The following is a 19,660-nucleotide window of genomic DNA, read 5'->3' on the forward strand; positions in this document are numbered from 1 at the left end:
GAAAAATTTAATTTCTATAGGAAATTTTCTAAAAATTTGATATCTTTAAAAAATTCTTTCGAAATCTCATTTCTATACTCCGAAAAAGTGTAAAGTTTTCAGTGTAGTGTAAGGAAAAATGCCTACTATAAAATGCCAATATATCTCCCTTCTTATGAAAATGTAATTCCATCAGTTTCCCCATTAACCATTCGTTCAAATGGTGCTTGCAAGCATCATCACCGGATATCTTTCACATTAAATGTTAAAGAACCCTTTAAAGAACACAGCAATTAGTTCAGTACAATAGTACTGAACTGAATATGCATAGCTATGGTATAAAGACGAACCCCATGATTACTAGGTCCCCGCATCAACAAAAAAGCACTTGAGCTTCAAATGCTAGAAAAACGACATTTATTCGTGTTCAAGATAATGTTACAAATTATCAAAACTAATATCAAATGTATTTATTTAAATCTGATTTAAATGTTTAAACATAAACCATCATCTTACAGAGATGCTTTATCGGGCCTTATGGTCTGTGGATGGTATGGAGGGTTAAAATGAGGCTAATTAAAAAACATTACTGGAAAAGCCAAAACAAATAAATCAACAAGTATGATACTCTAATCGGGCTGTAGTGGTGCAACCCGGTTAGAAAGAACAAAATATGTTCGTCGACCAGTTGTTTACTTTTGGTTATTAAATGAAAGTTATTATCATCATCTAGTGCAGCTATGGCCATAATCTTGGAAAATCATGGAAACAATTGCCAGAGTATGTAATTGTGTTGATATTGCCTGTAGATGCAATGAAAACGCACCATTCAATTCAAGTAAATTGTTAAATGTGGAGCCACACGTTCACTGCACAGTGGTGGGGATGGAGAAATTTTTGAAATAAATTTTTTACCTTTTTATACTTTTTAAATCCCTGAAATAGATTAGGAAAAAATAGAAAATATTTTCGAAAAGTGGCAATTCGCAGCATCGCTTGGTCATAATTTTTTGATATAAATAAAATATGCCTCTATGGCGGTGCTGGATTCACCTCAATAATCTCGTTTTATTTTTTTATAGCTCCCATATAAATCGATCTCCAGATTTTATTTTCTTAGTAAATAGAAGTAAATTTTTTTATTAGATTGGGTCGATATTTAGAACCTGTTGTTATTTTGAGATATGCCAACTATGGCTTATATCGAGCCTGTCGATTGTATCGATCGATTCATAGCTTTTATAATTTACCTATGATTTTTCTAAAATGTTGAAATTAAATGTTTTTAGACAACACACATTTTACTATTTCCCACCACTGTGCCATATCAAAAACCCTGCACTCAACACTTGGCTTTCATATATCCGTACATTGGTCCGTTTTCCCCTCTATTTGTTTGTATGTCCGTCTTGCGGTGTATGTTCTACTTATCATTAATCAAATTAAAACTCATTAAAACGAAACGAAACTGAAATCTTGGTAAATTGAAAATGTTCATGTTGCTTTAGCACATACCAATATGCAATCAAAATTATGACTCAAGTCTGATTGTTGTATACATACATATAATTTTAATTCAATTCGAACAAATGCAATGGAATTAAATTGCATTAGATTCTTTATGTGGGTTATTCAAAAATAATGAAAGGTTTTCCGAAGTTTCAAATATGCTAAAGCAATGAATGAATGTTGGATTTATAAAATTGGATATGTAAAGAGTGCACCCAAAAAAAAAAAAAAAAAAAAAAACAGTGAACTACAAGCACCGAAATAAAGGTACATTTTATAGGAAATTTTGTCAACATTTCATTTCTATAGGAAATTTTCTGAAAATATAACTTCTTTAGCAAACTTTCTGAAAAATTCATTTCTATGGGAAATTTTCTGAAATTGTCATTTCTATGAGAAATTTTCAGAAGATTTCATTTTTATAAGAAATATTGTCAAAAATTCACTTCTATAGGAAATTTTGTCAAAATTTCATTTCTATGGAAACTTTCTGAAAAATTCATTTTCTGAAAATTTCATTTTTATAGGAAATTTTCTGAAACTTTAATTTTTATAGAAAATTTTCTGAAACTTTCATTTCTATAGGAAATTGTGTCAAAATTTCATTTCTATAGGAAACTTAGAAAAAATTTCATTTTTCTGAAAATTTCGTTTCTATAGGAAATTTTCTGAAAATTTCATTTGTATAGGAAAATTTTATTTCTATAGGAAATTTTCGCAAAATTTCATTTCTATAATTTTGTCAAAATTTCGCTTCTATAGGAAAATTTTCAAATATTTAATTTCTAAAAAAATTCATTTTTATAGGAAATTTACAAAAAATTTAATTTTTTTAGGAAATTTTCAGAAAATTTCGCTTCTATAGGAAATTTTATAAAAATTTCATTTGTATAGGAAATTTTCTCAAAATTTTATTTCTATATTTTTGTCAAGATTTCGTTTCTATAGGAAATTTTTTAAAAATTTCATTTCTATAGGAAATTTTCTCAAAATTTTATTTCTATAGGAAATTTTAGCAAAATTTCATTTTTATAATTTTGTCAAAATTTCGGTTCCATAGGAAATTTTGTCAAAATTTCATTTCTATAGGAAATTTTCTATAGTTTAGTCAAAATTTCGTTTCTGTAGGAAAATTCTCAAATATTTCATTTCTATTGGAAATTTTGTCAAAATTTCATTTCAATGGTAAACTTTCTGAAAAATTCATTTCTATAAGAAATTTTCGGAAACTTTCATTTGTATTTTCAGAAATTTTCATTTTTATAGGATATTTTCAGAAAATTTCAATTCTATAGGAAATCTACAAAAACTTTCATTTATATAGGAAATTTTCTGAAAATTTCATTTTTATAGGAAATTTTCTGAAAATTTCATTTCTATAGGAAAATTTCTAAAAATTTCATTTCTACAAGAAATTTTCTGAAAAATTCATTTCTATAGGAAATTTTCTGAAATTGTCATTTCTATGAGAAATTTTCTGAAATTGTCATTTCTATGAGAAATTTCCTGAAAATTTCATTTCTATGGGAAACTTTTCTGAAACATTCATTTCGATTTTCTGAAAATTTCATTTTTATAGGAAATTTTCTGAAATTTCCATTTCTATAGAAAATTTCGTTAAAATTTCATTTCTACAGGAAATCTACAGAAAATTTCATTTTTATACGGAATTTTCTGAAAATTTCATTTCTATAGGAAAATTTCTAAAAATTTCATTTCTATAGGAAATTTTCTCAAAATTTTATTTCTATAGGAAATTTAAAAACTTTCATTTCTATAGGAAATTTTCTGAAAATTTCATTTCTATAGTAGTGTGTTAGTAGTGTTGCTTTGTTGTGGTTGATTTAGTAAATAATCTTTTCTTATTTTGTCTTCTTTTAATTATATTGGGAACCTAAAATGTTTTGTCCTATTTCATATTATTAATTAATTTATTTTTATACTATTTTATACATATCTATATTTATTAATTAATTTATTTTTATACTATTTTATACACATTTATATTTATTATATACACGCATATGTTCTCACATTGTCATAACTTGATTTGTACTTTATTCATAGTTAGTAGTCCGTTGTAATTTATATAAATTGGCCGCTAAGTGGCTTCAAATTACATGATGAGAAAAAAAAATAAAATAAATAAAAAAAATTTTCTGAAAATTTCATTTCTATAGGAAAATTTCTAAAAATTTCATTTCTATAGAAAATTTTCTGAAATTGTCATTTCTATGAGAAATTTTCTGAAATTGTCATTTCTATGAGAAATATTCTGAAAATTTCATTTTTATAAGAAATATTGTCAAAAATTCAATTCTATAGGAAATTTTGTCAATATTTTATTTCGATAGGAAATTTTGTCAAAATTTCATTTCTATAGGAAATTTTGTAAAAATTTCCTTTCTATAGGAAATTTTGTCAAAATTTCATTTCTATAGAAAATTTTGTCAAAATTTCATTTCTATGGGAAACTTTTCTGAAACATTCATTTCGATTTTCTGAAAATTTCATTTTTATAGGAAATTTTCTGAAATTTCCATTTCTATAGAAAATTTCGTTAAAATTTCATTTCTACAGGAAATCTACAGAAAATTTCATTTTTATAGGGAATTTTCTGAAAATTTCAAAATTTTCTGAAAATTTCATTTGTATAGGAAATTTTCTGAAAATTTCATTTCTATAGGAAAATTTCTAAAAATTTCATTTCTATAGGAAATTTTCTCAAAATTTTATTTCTATAGGAAATATTAGCAAAATTTCATTTTTATAATTTTGTCAAAATTTCGTTTCTATAGGAAATTTTGTCAAAATTTCATTTCTCTAGGAAATTTTTTATAGTTTAGTCAAAATTTCGTTTCTGTAGGTTAGGTTAGGTGGCAGCCCGATGTATCAGGCTCACTTAGACTATTCAGTCCATTGTGATACCACATTGGTGAACTTCTCTCTTATCACTGAGTGCTGCCCGATTCCATGTTAAGCTCAATGATAAGGGACCTCCTTTTTATAGCCGAGTCCGAACGGCGTTCCACATTGCAGGGAAACCACTTAGAGAAGCTTTGAAACCCTCAGAAATGTCACCAGCATTACTGAGGTGGGATAATCCACCGCTGAAAAACTTTTTGGTGTTCGGTCGTAGCACGAATCGAACCCACGACCTTGTGTATGCAAGGCGGGCATGCTAACCATTGCACCACGGTTTCTGTAGGAAAATTCTCAAATATTTCATTTCTATTGGAAATTTTGTCAAAATTTCATTTCAATGGTAAACTTTCTGAAAAATTCATTTCTATAAGAAATTTTCGGAAACTTTCATTTGTATTTTCAGAAATTTTCATTTTTATAGGATATTTTCAGAAAATTTCAATTCTATAGGAAATTTACAAAAACTTTCATTTGTATAGGAAATTTTCTGAAAATTTCATTTTTATAGGAAATTTTCTGAAAATTTCATTTCTATAGGAAATTTTCGGAAAATTTAATTTCTATAGGAAAATTTCTAAAAATTTCATTTCTTTAAGAAATTTTATCAACATTTTATTTCAATAGAAAATTTTTGCAAAATTTCATTTCTATAGAAAATTTTCGCAAAATTTCATTTCTATAGAAAATTATCTAAAACTTTCATTTCAATAATTTTGTCAAAACTTCGTTTCTGTGGGAAACTTTCTGAAAAAATCATTTCTATAAGAAATTTTCTGATATTTTCATTTCTATGGGAAATTTTCTGAAAATTTCATTTCTATAATTTTGTCAAAATTTCGTTTCTATGGGAAACATTCTGAAAAATTCATTTCTATAAGAAATTTTCTGAAATTTTCATTTCTATGGGAAATTTTCTGAAAATGTCATTTCTATAGAAAATTTTCTGAAACTTTCATTTCCATAGAAAATTTTGTTAAAATTTCATTTCTATAGGAATTTTTTTCAAAATTTCAATTCTATAGGAAATTTTGTCAAAATTTCATTTCTATAGAAAATTTTGTCAAAATCTAATTTCTATAAAAATTTTTTTTTAAAATTTTCTATTTCTATAGGCAGTTTTGTGAACATTTTATTTCTATAGGAAATTAAGGCACATTTTCTCTCACATTGGTCAAAATTTTATAAAATCAATTTTCATCTACGAAAATAAAATTAAATCGGCTATAAAAATTTTCATTGATTTTTTTCTGAGGATATGTATTTAAATCCATTGTTTTATTTGTTATGTGAGAAGATTAATGATATAAGATATTCAGTAATTATATTTTAATTGGAAAACTACTATTTCTTTGAAACCTTAAGATTTTTCTTTAAATAATTTTTTTTATCCCATAGGGATTAAAACAACTCTGCAATAATAATTGATAAAATTTCTTAATAGCCTTATAGAAATAATAAACAATTTCTTGTAATCTAAATGAAATAATTTTTTTTCCTCATAAATTTCTTAATTATTTTCTGACTCTGACTTTTCTTTAGATACCAATCATGCATATGCATATGTGGATCACGCATGTGGAAAGAATAAATACAAATAATTTTCAATTATTTTTCATTCTTTAGGGAAGTGGTCAGCTCTATCAACTCAGAAAGAAAGAAATCATTTTCAAGCATTTTAATAATTTACAGCTGCCGTATTTAATGCAAAAAGAAAAAAACACAACTTCAATTTCATCCAAAGCATCAGAATTTACAGTGGCAACAGCTATCTCCTCCTATCTCATATGTTGGAATCTTTTGAAAAAAATCAATTGTATATCAAAACTACAGGCAATGCAAAGACTTCCTATAAATCTCCAGGCATCATATTCTTCCATCATCATTTAAAGGCATTCCAACCTCATCATCAACCTTAACATTATAATGAACCAGAGCATCAGCAATACCATCCTCTTCATCTGGTCAACATCATGTGATGCCATAACATTCCTTCCATTTGCCATCTTTACATCTGGGGAAGCATAGCCTGACCATCATCACCACCACCACCACCATTATGCAACATCAGTTAAGCTCTCGATTAACAAGTGTTTTATTTCATTTTGTGAAGCGATAGTTTCAGTTGGAAGTGGGGATAGTATTCTTTGAGATGCCATTGTTGTTCCCGTACTATTGTCATAGTCATTAATGATGAAGTATGTGATGTTATAGCAGTTGTAGGCTTACTATCCATTGCCCCTGGTTGTTGTTTATTTAAGGCGATGGCCCATAACGAATAAAATGCTCAGGGAAATTGGTCCAAAACAAATGATGAACTCATTACATTTCTCCAAAATCAAAATTTAATTTCTGGAGGAAAGTTCATTCCTATAGGTAATTTTGCCAAAATTTGCCTTCTATAGAAAATTTTCTCAAAATTTGTTTTCTCAAAATGTCATTTCTTTAAGAAATTTTGTCAAAATTTAATTTCTTAAAAAGTTTTATGAACATTTCATTTCTATATAAAATTTTCTACAAATTTCATTTCTATAGAAATTTTCTAAAAAATTTATTGCTATAGAAAATTTTATTTTTTCAAAAAAAGTCATTTCTATAGGAAATTTTCTCAAAATTTTTTTTCTGTAGGAAATTTTGTCAAAATTTCATTTCTATCGGACATTTTGTCAAAATTTAATTTCTGTCGAATATTTTCTAACAATTGTATTTCTATAGGAAATTTTGTCAAAATTTCATTTCTATTAGAAATTTTCAGAAAATTCATTTCCATAGAAAATTTTCTCAAAATTTAATTTCTTAGGAAATTTTCTAAAAATTTAATTTCTTTAGAAAACTTTCTGAAGATATAATTTCTATAGGATTTTTTTTCTCAATTTCATTTCTAAGGACATTTTTTTATAAGAAATTTTGTCAAAATTGCATTTCTATCGAAAATTTTGGCAAAATTTAATTTCTGTCGAATATTTTCTGAAAATTTTATTGCTATAAGAAATTTTGTCAAAATTTCATTTCTATTGCAAATTTTTTGAAAATTTAATTTCTATAAGAAATTTTCTAAAAATTTTATTTCTATACAAAATTTTCAGAAAATTTCATTTCTATAGGAAATTCACCGAAAATTTCATGTCTATAGGAAATTTTCTGAAAATTTAAATTAATTAAATTTCATTTCTATGGGAAACTTTTCTGAAACATTCATTTCGATTTTCTGAAAATTTCATTTTTAGGAAATTTTCTGAAACTTCCATTTCTTTGGAAAATTTCGTTAAAATTTCATTTCTACAGGAAATCTACAGAAAATTTCATTGTTATACGGAATTTTCTGAAAATTTCAAAATTTTCTGAAAATTTCATTTGTCTAGGAAATTTTCTGAAAATTTCATTTCTATAGGAAAATTTCTAAAAATTTCATTTCTATAGGAATTTTTCTCAAAATTTTATTTCTATAGGAAACTTTTGCAAAATTTCATTTTTATAATTTTGTCAAAATTTCGTTTCTGTAGGTTAGGTTAGGTGGCAGCCCGATGTATCAGGCTCACTTTGACTATTCAGTCCATTGTGATACCACATTGGTGAACTTCTCTCTTATCACTGAGTGCTGTCCGATTCCATGTTAAGCTCAATAGGAAAATTTTCAGAAAATTTCTATAGGACATTTTCTGAAAATTGTATTTCTATAGGAAATTTTCTGAAAATCTCATTTCTATAGGAAATTTTCTACAAATTTCATTTCTATAGGAAATTTTGTCAAAATTTCAGTTCTATAGTAAATTTTGTCAACATTTTATTTCTACAGGAAATTTTTTCAAAATTTTATTTCTTTTTCTTTTGTCAAAATTACATTACTATAGGAAATTTTGTCAAAATTTTCTGAAATTTTCATTTCTATAGCAAATTTACAAAAAAATTTCTGAAATTTTCATTTCTATGGGAAATTTTGTGAAAATTTCATTTTTGTAGGAAATTTTTTCCAAATTTCATTCCTATGGAAATTTTCTGAAAATTTTATTTCTATAGGAAATTTCCTATTTAATTTGCAGAGGAAATTACCTGAAATTTTCATTTCAATAGAAATTTTTCGGAATTTTATTTCTATAGGAAATTTTTTAAAAAATTCATTTCTATAGGAAATTTTGTGAAAATTACATTTCTATGGAAAATTTTTTCTAAATTTCATTTCTATCGAAAATTTTGTCAAAATGTTATTCCTGTCGATTATTTTCTAAAAATTTTATTTCTATAGGAAATTTTGTCAAAATTTCATTTCTATAGGAAATTTTCTGAAAATTTCATTTTTATAAGAAATTTTCTAAAAATTTCATTTCAATAGGAAATTTACAAAAAATTACATGTCTACAGGAAATTTTCTGAAAATGTCATGTCTATAAGAAATTTTCGAAAAATTTAATTGATTTAGAAAACTTTCTGGAGATATAATTTCTATAGGACTTTTTTCAACAAGAAATTTTCTGAAAATTTCATTTTTTTTCATTTCTATAGGATATTTTCTCAAAATTTTATTTCTATAGGAAATTTTTTGAAAATTTTCTGAAATTTTCATTTCTATAGCAAATTTGCAAAAAAATTTCTGAAATGTTCATTTCTATGGGAAATTTTGTGAAAATTTCATTTTTGTAGGAATTTTTTTCAAAATTTCATTCCTATGGAAATTTTCTGAAAATTTTATTTCTATAGGAAATTTTCTGAAAATTTCATTTCCATAGGAAATTTTCTAAAAATTTCATTTCTATAGGAAATTTTCTGAAAATTTCATTTCTATAGGAAATTTTGTCAAAATTTCAGTTCTATAGTAAATTTTGTCAACATTTTATTTCTACAGGAAATTTTTTCAAAATTTTATTTCTTTTTCTTTTGTCAAAATTACATTACTATAGGAAATTTTGTCAAAATTTTCTGAAATTTTCATTTCTATAGCAAATTTACAAAAAAATTTCTGAAATTTTCATTTCTATGGGAAATTTTGTGAAAATTTCATTTTTGTAGGAAATTTTTTCCAAATTTCATTCCTATGGAAATTTTCTGAAAATTTTATTTCTATAGGAAATTTCCTATTTAATTTGCAGAGGAAATTTCCTGAAATTTTCATTTCAATAGAAATTTTTCGGAATTTTATTTCTATAGGAAATTTTTTAAAAAATTCATTTCTATAGGAAATTTTGTGAAAATTACATTTCTATGGAAAATTTTTTCTAAATTTCATTTCTATCGAAAATTTTGTCAAAATTTTATTCCTGTCGATTATTTTCTAAAAATTTTATTTTTTATAGGAAATTTAGTCAAAATTTCATTTCTATAGGAAATTTTCTGAAAATTTCATTTTTATAGGAAATTTTCTAAAAATTTTATTTCTGTAGAAATTTTTCAGAAATTTTCATTTCTATAGGAAATTTACAAAAAAATTACATGTCTATAGAAAATTTTCTGAAAATTTCATGTCTATAGGAAATTTTCTAAAAATTTAATTTCTTTAGAAAATTTTCTGAAGATAAAATTTCTATAGGAATTTTTTCTACAAGAAATTTTCTGAAAATTTCATTTTTTTCATTTCTATAGAAAATTTTTTGAAAATTTTATTTCTATAGGAAATTTTTTGAAAATTTTAATTCTATAAAAATTTTTTTGAAAATTTCATTTCTACAGGAAACTTTCTAAAATGTTAATTTCTATAGAAAATCTTGTAAAGTCATTTCTATGGGAAATTTTGTCACAACTTTATTTCTTTGGGAAATTTTATCTCAAATTCATTTCTATAACAAATTTTGTCACAATTTAATTTTTGTAGGATTTTTTTTTAATTTTTCATTTCTATGGAAAATTTTGTCAAGATTATATTTCTATAGGAAACTTTCTAAAAATGTCATTTCTATACGAAATTTTGTCAAAATTTCATTTTTTAGGAAATTTTTTAATTTTTTCAAACCGAAAAAAAAATAAAAATTTCAATTGCTTTGGCTATTTTTCATTATGTGAACACTGTACTAATAACATCAACACAAGTAATTTAATTCATCTTGAATACTATAATAATATCATTGATGTTAGTGATGTTGTTGCAATTGCTAAATAGCTTAGAAGTGCGTGTCCTAAATGCATTCCATAGATGGATGAATGGACGGATAAGAGATGATCTTATTGCTGTTTTTCTATAGAGAATCCATATACAAAAGAGATGAAATAATGTTATTTTCAATTTATTTAAATTGAATTTCAGATGAATGATATCGGCATACTACAGTTGAGGCTTCTGAGTGGTGCCATATAAAAGAGGCTCCATTATGGAAAATGGTCCATGCATTCCAACGTATGAGCAAATAAACATAGAAGAACCATATTGTGGGGAGCCACAAGAGGCCATTGGAAAATTAATGCATGAATCAATGAACTCAACGATATAACAAAAATTTTCCATCAAAAAGATGAGTTTCCATTAGAATTACAAGAAATGATAAAAAATTGCATTAATCCATGCCAATGGCTACGGCGTCAATATAGAAATTTATTTCATCTTCAAGACCAACCACTTCAGATCTATAAACACGACCCTTAAAACCAATATATTGTTTTCGAAATTTATTGCGACCTTCATTTATATCAATTTAGAAAATTAATCACTTCCAAATCTGAAGCATAATATAGATATAAAGGTTTGTTCTACTCATCATCTTCATATGGATAATCTGGGACACTGTAATTCAATACCAATAAACCAGATTGGGCAACCTTAAAATAAAATTTATTTGAATTTCGCATATTGCAAAATTGTTCTATGTGGAAGGTCTTACAAATGCTATGGATCCCATTAAAGCTCCTATGCCACTCAACAATATGACAGTGTAACGACTTTGACGTCTAGCATTTGCTTCCAACCAAGATCCCTGTGGTATGGGCATATCATTAAATGTTGCATGTTCTCCACCATCCTTGAATTTTGCCTTGGTCCGAATTGATGTATGGACTGAAAAAAAAAAATTTACGCAATGTCCTTGTTAATCTTAAATTGCGCTGAACTTACTGCGACGATAGCATCCTTTTCCGTGTTTTAGTAAAATTCTAGGAAACATTTTCCAATGAAAATGAAAAACCAAAATGTCAATGGAATATTATTTCAGAAAATGTCAAAAACAGATATTGAATGACAAAAAGAGCAAAGATAAAACATTTCAAAAAAAAAAAACTATTTGAACAAAGCTTGCTACAACAATAAATTTTCATTAAAATTTAATATAGAAATGAAATTTTGAGAAAATTTCCTAAAGAAATGAAATTTTGAAAAAATTACCTAAAGAAATGAAATTTTGAAAAAATTACCTAAAGAAATAAAATTTTCTGAAAATTTTGTATAGACATGCAATTTTGACAAAATTCCCTATAAAAATTGAATTGTGACAAGAGTTCCGGTAGACATGAAATTTTGGGAAAATTTCCTATAGAAAAGAAATTTTGACAAAATATCCTATAGAAATGAAATTTTGACAAAATTTCCTATAGAAATGAAATTTTGAGAAAATTTCCTAAAGAAATGAAATTTTGAAAAAATTACCTAAAGAAATTAAATTTTCTGAAAATTTCCTATAGACATGCAATTTTGACAAAATTCCCTATAAAAATTGAATTTTGACAAGAGTTCCTATAGAAATAACATTTTCAGAAATTTCCAATAAAAATGAAATTTTTAGAAAATTTCCCTAGAAATGAAATTTTCAGAAAATTTCTTGTGGTAAAGAAATTTTAAGAAAATTTCCTGTAGAAATGAAATTTTCAGAAAATATCCTATAGAAATGAAATATTCAGAAAATTTCCTATAGACATGAGAATTTGACAAAATTTCCTATAAAAATTTAATTTTGATAAAATTTCTTATGGAATGAAATTTTTAAAAAATTTCCTATATAATGAAATTTTGACAAAATTTCTCATAGAATTTAATTTTTCACAAACTTTCCTATAGAAATGAAATTTTCAGAAAACTTCCTATAGAAATTAAATTTTGGAAAAATTTCCTATAGAAATGAAATTTTGAGAAAATTTCCTAAAGAAATGAAATTTTGAAAAAAAAAAATCCTAAAGAAATGAAATTTTCTGAAAATTTCCTATAGACATGAAATTTTGACAAAATTTCCTATAAAAATTGAATTTTGAATAATAAAATTTTCAGAAATTAAATATTTAGAAAATTTCATTTGAAAGAAATTTTAGAAAATTTGCTTTGGTAAAGAAATTTTAAGAAAATTTCCTATAGAAATGAAGTTTTAGGAAAATTTCTTATACAAATGAAATTTTGAGAACATTTTCTATAGAAATGAAATTTTCAGAAAATTTCCTATAGACTGACAAAATTCCTTATAAAAAATTGAATTTTGACAAGTTTTCCGATAGAAATGAAATGTTTAGTAAATTGCCTACAGAAATGAAATTTTGAGAAAATTTCCTGTAGAAATGAAGTTTTGAGAAAATTTCCTGTAGAAATGAAATTTTGACAAAATTTTCCATAGAAATGAAATTTTCAGAAAATTTCCTATATACATGACAATTTGAAAAAATTTGCTATAAAAATTGGATTTTGTCAACATTTCTTATGGAATGAAATTTTTATAAAATTTCCTATGGAATGAAATTTTTTACAAAATTTCTTACATAAATGAAATTTTGAGAAAATTTTTTACATTAATGAAATTTTGAGAAAAATGTTTAAAAAAATGAAATTTGAAGAAAATTTCTTAAGGAAATGAAATTTGCAGAAAATTTCCTGTAGACGTACAATTTTGAGAAAATTTCCTATAGGAATGAAATTTTGAGAAAATTTCCTACAGAAATGAAATTTTGAGAAATTTTCATATAGAAATGAAATTTTCAGAAAATTTCCTATAGAAATTAAAATTTGCGAAAATTTCCTACAGAACTAACATTTTGAGAAAATTCCCTATAGAAATGAAATTTCGACAAAATTTCCTATAAGCATTGCTTTTTGACAACATTTCTTATAGAAATGAAATTTTGAGAAAAATGATTAAAAAATGAAATTTGCAGAAAATTTCTTACAGAAATGAAATTTGCACAAAATTTCCTATAGACATACAATTTTGAGAAAATTTTCCTATAGAAATGAAATTTTGAGAAAATTTCCTATAGAAATGAAATTTTGAGAAATTTTCCTATAGAAATGAAATTTTCAGAAAATTTCCTAAGAGAATTGCTTTTTGACAACATTACTTATAGAAATGAAATTTTCAGAAAATTTCCTATAGAAATAAAATTTTGACAAAATTTCCTATAGAAATAAAACAAATTTAATTGAAAAATGTTCCTTAAATCATATGTTGTATGTGAAATCTATTCTTCGTTACCAAACCTCTTAAACAAAACACGCCCAAATTATGTGCGCATACCATTTAATTTTAAATTTAGCCCTCACCATTTCTCCAATGATACAAAATTTCACCAAAATTACATTGGAGCGACCTTATTTGCTTTCATAGTATTCTTGTCATTCGTTTCAAGCTAGGCGAAATAATTTTTTTTTAGTAAAACTTCAAGCTTCACTGAATACTATTGAAATCCTATACGAAACAAAATTATGCTCCATCTAGTATTTGTCATCCCCCTCACTCAAACCTCCTACAAAAATGTAGCAAAATGTAGCAAAAATGGAGTGGATACCAACGATAAAATTATGGTCCGTCCACTTTTACCTTCTGAATGTTGAAAATTAAAATCACAGCAATTTGTAGCAGCAGCAGCAGCACTAAACATGGATGGCTAAACATTGAAGCGTTACAAACGTAACATTTCACGCTTGATTACATGTCCACCGTTTTCTAAACTCTTGCACCATCCCACCACAGAGTTTCAATCAAACGCCCAACATCCCACTCCCTGGTGCTTATTTGAAAGCTCCCTTTTTCATTAAATCACATGGGTTGGTATAAGAGCCTACGAACAGTTAGTTACCAGCTGGATGAGTTGAAGCAGGGGGAAATTCTTCTATAAAATCTATTCAACGTAACAAAATAGCCGCATTGTATCACTCCATAACCATAATCTTTGGTCATGAACATCCTGTGGCGGTATACAAAGCGAAAATTTCATAGTCATGTAGGGAATGCCATTACACAAGTCTACTTTTGAATATTTTACTTTGATGTACTTCGGTAGGAATTTTGCTGAAATTTTTATCTATATAGAAAATTTTCTGAAAATTTGATTTCTATAGAAAATTTTCTGAAAATTTCATTTTTATAGAAAATTTTCTCAAAATTTCAGTTGTGTAGGAAATTTTCGCAAAATTTCATTTCTATAAGAAATTTTCTGAAAATTTCATTTCTATAGGAAATTTTCCAAATTTTTATTTCTAGAAGAAATTTTCTCGAAATTTCATTTCTATAAGAAATTTTCTGAAAATTTCATTTCTATAGGAAATTTTCCAAATTTTTATTTCTAGAAGAAATTTTCTCGAAATTTCATTTTTATAGAAAATTTTCTGAAAACTTCATTTCTATAAGAAATTTTTTGATATTTTCATTTCTATAGGAAATTTTCTGAAAATTTCATTTCTATAGGAAATTTTCTGAAAATTTCATTTCTATAGGAAATTTTCTGAAAATTTCATTTCTATAGAAAATTTTCTGAAAATTTCATTTCTATAGGAAATTTTTTGAAAATTTCATTTCTTTAAGAAATTTTCTGAAAATTTCATTTCTATAGGAATTTTTCTGAAAATTTCATTTCTATAGGAAATTTTCTGAATATTTCATTTCTATAGGAAATTTTCTGAAAATTTTATTTCTAGAAGAAATTTTCTGAAAATGTCATTTCTAGAAGAAATTTTCTGAAAATTTCATTTCTAGAGGAAATTTTCTCAAAACTTCATTTCTATAGAAAATTGTCTCAAAATTTCATTTCTATAGGAAATTTTCTCAAAATTTCATTTCTTAGAAAATTTTCTGAAAATTTCATTTCTATAGGAAATTTTCTGAAAATTTCATTTCTATACGAAATTTTCTGAAAATTTTATTTCTAGAGGAAATATTCTGAAAATTTCATTTCTAAAGGAAATTTTCTGAAAATTTCATTTCTATAAGAAATTTTCTAAAAAAAATAATTTCTATAGGATTTTTTGTCAAAATTTCATTTCTATAGGAAATTGTCTCAAAATTTCATTTCTGTAGGAAATTTTCTGAAAATTTCATTTCTATAGAAAATTTTCTGAAAATTTCATTTCTATAGGAAATTTTCTGAAAATTTCATTTCTTTAAGAAATTTTCTGAAAATTTCATTTCTATAGGAATTTTTCTGAAAATTTCATTGCTATAGGAAATTTTCTGAAAATTTCATTTCTATAGGAAATTTTCTGAAAATTTCATTTCTAGAAGAAATTTTCTGAAAATTTCATTTCTAGAAGAAATTTTCTGAAAATTTCATTTCTATAGGATTTTTTGTCAAAATTTCATTTCTATAGGAAATTGTCTCAAAATTTCATTTCTATAGGAAATTGTCTCAACATTTCATTTCTATAGAAAATTTTCTGAAAATTTCATTTCTATAGGAAATTTTCTGAAAATTTTATTTCTAGAAGAAATTGTCTCAAAATTTCATTTCTAGAGAAAATTTTCTGAAAATTTCATTTCTATAGGATTTTGTGTCAAAATTTCTTTTCTATAGGAAATTGTCCCAAAATTTCATTTCTATAGAAAATTTTCTGAAAATTTCATTTCTATAGGAAATTTTCTGAAAATTTTATTTCTATAGGAAATTGTCTCAAAATTTCATTTCTAGAGGAAATTTTCAGAAAATTTCATTTCTATAGAAAAATTTTTTTTTGGAAAATTTCATTTCTATAGGACATTTTCTAAAAATTTCATTTCTATAGGAAATCTTCTGAATATTTCATTTCTATAGGAAATTTTCTGAAAATTTCATTTCTGTAGGAAATTTTCCGAAAATTTCATTTCTGTAGGAAATTTTCTGAAATTTTCTTTTCTATAGGAAATTTTCTGAAAATTTCATTTCTATATGAAATTTTCTAAAAATTTCATTTCTATAGGAAATTTTCAGAAAATTTCATTTCTAGAGGAAATTTTCTGAAAATTTAATTTCTATAGGATTTTTTGTCAAAATTTCATTTCTATAGGAAATTTTGTCAAAATTTCATTTCTATAGGAAATTTTCTCATAGGAAATTTTCTTAAAACTTCATTTCAATAGGAAATTTTCTCAAAATTTAATTTCCTTAAGAAATTTTCTGAAAATTTCATTTCTATAAGGAATTTTCTGAAAATTTAATTTCCATGGAAAATTCATTTATACAGGAAATTTTCTAAAAATTTCATTTCTATGAGAAATTTTCTTAAAATTTTATTTCTATAGGAAATATTCTAAAAATTTCATGTTTATAAGAAATTTTCTGAAAATTTAATTTCCGTGGAAAATTTTGTGATATTTTCATTTCTATAGAAAATTTTCTCAAATTTTCATTTCTAAGGAAATTTTGTTAAAATTAAATTTATTTAGAAAATTTTCTCTAAATTTCATTTCTATAGGAATTTTTCTCAAAATTTAATTTCTATAAGAAGTTTTTTCAAAATTTCGTTGCTAAAGAATTTTTCTCAAAATTCCATTGCTAAATAAATTTTCTCAAAATTGCATTGCTAAATAAATTTTCTCAAAATTTCATTGCTATAGGAAATTTTCTGAAAATTTCATTTCTAAAGGAAATTTTCTCAAAATTTCATTGTTATAGGAAATTTTCTTAAAATTTCTATAGGATATTCTCTCAAAATTGCTATAGGAAATTTTCTCAAAATTCATTTTCTAAGAAAATTCTATTTTTATAAGATATTTTCTGAAAATTTCTTTTTTTATAAGAAATTTTCTGAAAATTTATTTCTATAGGAAATTTACTCAAAATTTCATTTGTGTAGGAAATTTTCTGAAAATTTCATTTCTATAGGAAATTTTCTTAAAATTTCATTTCTATAAGAAATTTTCTAAAACTTTCATGATTATAAGAAATTTTCTGAAAATTTAATTTCCATGGAAAATTTTGTGATATTTTCATTTCTATAGAAAATTTTCATAAATTTTCATTTCTTAGGAAATTTGGTTCAAATTCAATTTATTTAGGAAATTTTCTCTAAATTTCATTTCTAAAGGAATTTTTCTCAAAATTTAATTTCTATAGGAAGTTTTCTAAAAATTTCGTTGCTAAAGAAATTTTCTCAAAATTCCATTGCTAAATAAATGTTCTCAAAATTTCATTGCTTTAGGAAATTTTCTGAAAATTTCATTTCTAAAGGAAATTTTGTCAAAATGTCATTGTTATAGGAACTTTTCTGAAAATTTAATTTCTAAAGGAAATTTTGTAAAAGTTTCTATACGAAAATTTCTCAAAATTTCTATACGAAAATTTCTATAGCAATTTTTCTCAAAATTTCTTTTCTAAGTAAATTCCATTTTTATAAGATATTTTCTGAAAATTTCTTTTTTCGCAAAATTTAATTTATATAGGCATGTTTTTCAAAATTTCATTTCTATAGAAAATTTTCTGAAAATTTATTTCTATAGGAAATTTACTCAAAATTTCATTTCTGTAGGAAATTTTCTGAAAATTTAATTTCCAAAATTCTCTATTGACATCTCAAAATCAATGTAAACTTAGCGTAAAAGAGGTGCAAAATTGAAAATGTAACTCAGTATCTGTATGATATGAACAACATTACCAAGATGTGGTCCGTGATGATAACAATGATAATAGTATTCATGATGTTCACCAGGAGGGTGTCAAACTCTAACTACTGGTTTCGAAGCTAACCAAAGCAACCAAAAAAAGAAAACAAAAACAAAATAAAGTATTTGGCCAACTTTTATCTTAGATTTCCGAAGGCCAAACAACAGGGGCCAACAGGTGTTTTTCATGGATACCGCCATAGATGCATCACCATTGAGAATGTGAACAAAACATCTACAAATAGCTTACGGTGTTAGATGGTGCGATGGTGTTTTTCATCTTCTCATCATCTACTTCGAATGGACACATTGAAGTATTATCATAACAAATTTTAATGGTGGCAGTAGCAGGAGTAGCAGCATCACCACCAACGTCCTTCTCAACTGCCTGGCAAAATCTCAGCCAACCATAGAAAAGACCCGCTATTAAATGCCAAATCAAATAAAGCACATAACATCGCGGACCCCGCCATTTGATAATGTCTGTTTTCCTTTGCCTTATGGTGGCTATTCATAACCAGACTTTCATCTATCTTCCATGGAATGGCATTTAAAAATATATCAACTTGTCAGGTAGATATCAGAGTGTGGTACCCTATAATGGTTCATAGATGACTAGAAAATAGAAAAATAGAAGGATTTTAGAAATTTTGTTTTGAAAAGTTTTTATGTCCATCTCTTTATAGCTAATCAAAGAAAAAGCTCGCCTATGCAGTGTCTTTAGCTGGACATGTCTAGCGCCCAAAAGTATGCAAAGAAAACTGATTTTTTTATGATATGTAGACGAAATGTTATGCGATTAATTTAGATCCAAATTGAAAACAAATATCTTGATTTCTTTCAGGATTTCAATGGAATTTTCGATTTTTTGGGGGTTATCACGAATTAAGCTCCTTTTTGCTCTAGGACACATAGTTTAGGAGTTATGAGCAAAACAGGTTTTTTATATAAAAATTTTGATTTTGTCAGGATTTCGATGGAATTTTCGAAATTTATGTTTTTTCTTTTTGCAATAAAAATAAGTTAAATTGAGCCTACAGATGGATTTTTTTGTTAGTGTATAACGGTACCCAAAAAAACAAAGCTATACCCAGCAGTTATTTATCATCATCAATGCCGCATCGTAGTCTTCGAATCCCATATCAGACATTCACCATAACAATGCTGATAATGATGCAAAAGTATTTACTGGTATTTTTACTTGTACTACAACATTGTTGTGAAATGGTTTATGACATTTATGTTAGGCAACCTGCTATTTTTCTTCCCCCTTAAGGATTTTATACACTTTTGTATATGATATTTAATAATATTCTAGAGTTTTTACTAAATGAATAATTTCTGTGATGTGATTCGGTTATTACCTATACCACAGATGTTGGGGAACAATCACAAATGTTGATATATTTTTATGAAAGACAGTTTTGAGAAAGTATGCCAAGTTTTTTGAAGTTTGCATGCGTTTAGTTGTCTTGACATTTGCTGGTGTAAAACGTTTGCTTTAACAT

The 19,660-nt window shown here is 25.1% G+C and overlaps 2 protein-coding genes across 10 annotated transcripts in view; both read right to left on the reverse strand.

Annotated features, from left to right (window-relative positions):
- a (arc) overlaps nucleotides 1-19,660 on the reverse strand; it is a 320,776-nt gene that overhangs the window by 170,538 nt on the left and 130,578 nt on the right. The window lies entirely within an intron of this gene.
- On the reverse strand, nucleotides 10,989-11,583 carry gom (gomdanji). The gene is made up of 3 exons (XM_075312144.1): nucleotides 11,444-11,583; nucleotides 11,214-11,386; nucleotides 10,989-11,151 (listed from the first exon to the last, which is right to left on the reverse strand). The coding sequence occupies exons 1-3, from the start codon at nucleotides 11,490-11,492 to the stop codon at nucleotides 11,083-11,085; spliced, it is 291 nt and encodes a 96-aa protein (XP_075168259.1). The 5' UTR covers nucleotides 11,493-11,583; the 3' UTR covers nucleotides 10,989-11,082.

The sequence above is a fragment of the Haematobia irritans genome, chromosome 5, assembly GCF_050003625.1.
Source record: "Haematobia irritans isolate KBUSLIRL chromosome 5, ASM5000362v1, whole genome shotgun sequence".
Taxonomy (NCBI): Eukaryota; Metazoa; Arthropoda; class Insecta; order Diptera; family Muscidae; genus Haematobia; species Haematobia irritans.

Coding starts and splice junctions, on each gene's coding strand:
- gom (XM_075312144.1), bottom strand. CDS start 11,492: ATGTTTCCTAGAATTTTACTAAAACACGGAAAAGGATGCTATCGTCGC. Junction 11,387..11,443: donor AAAAGGATGCTATCGTCGCA/GTAAGTTCAGCG, acceptor TTTTTTTTTCAG/TCCATACATCAATTCGGACC. Junction 11,152..11,213: donor TAATGGGATCCATAGCATTT/GTAAGACCTTCC, acceptor TTTTATTTTAAG/GTTGCCCAATCTGGTTTATT.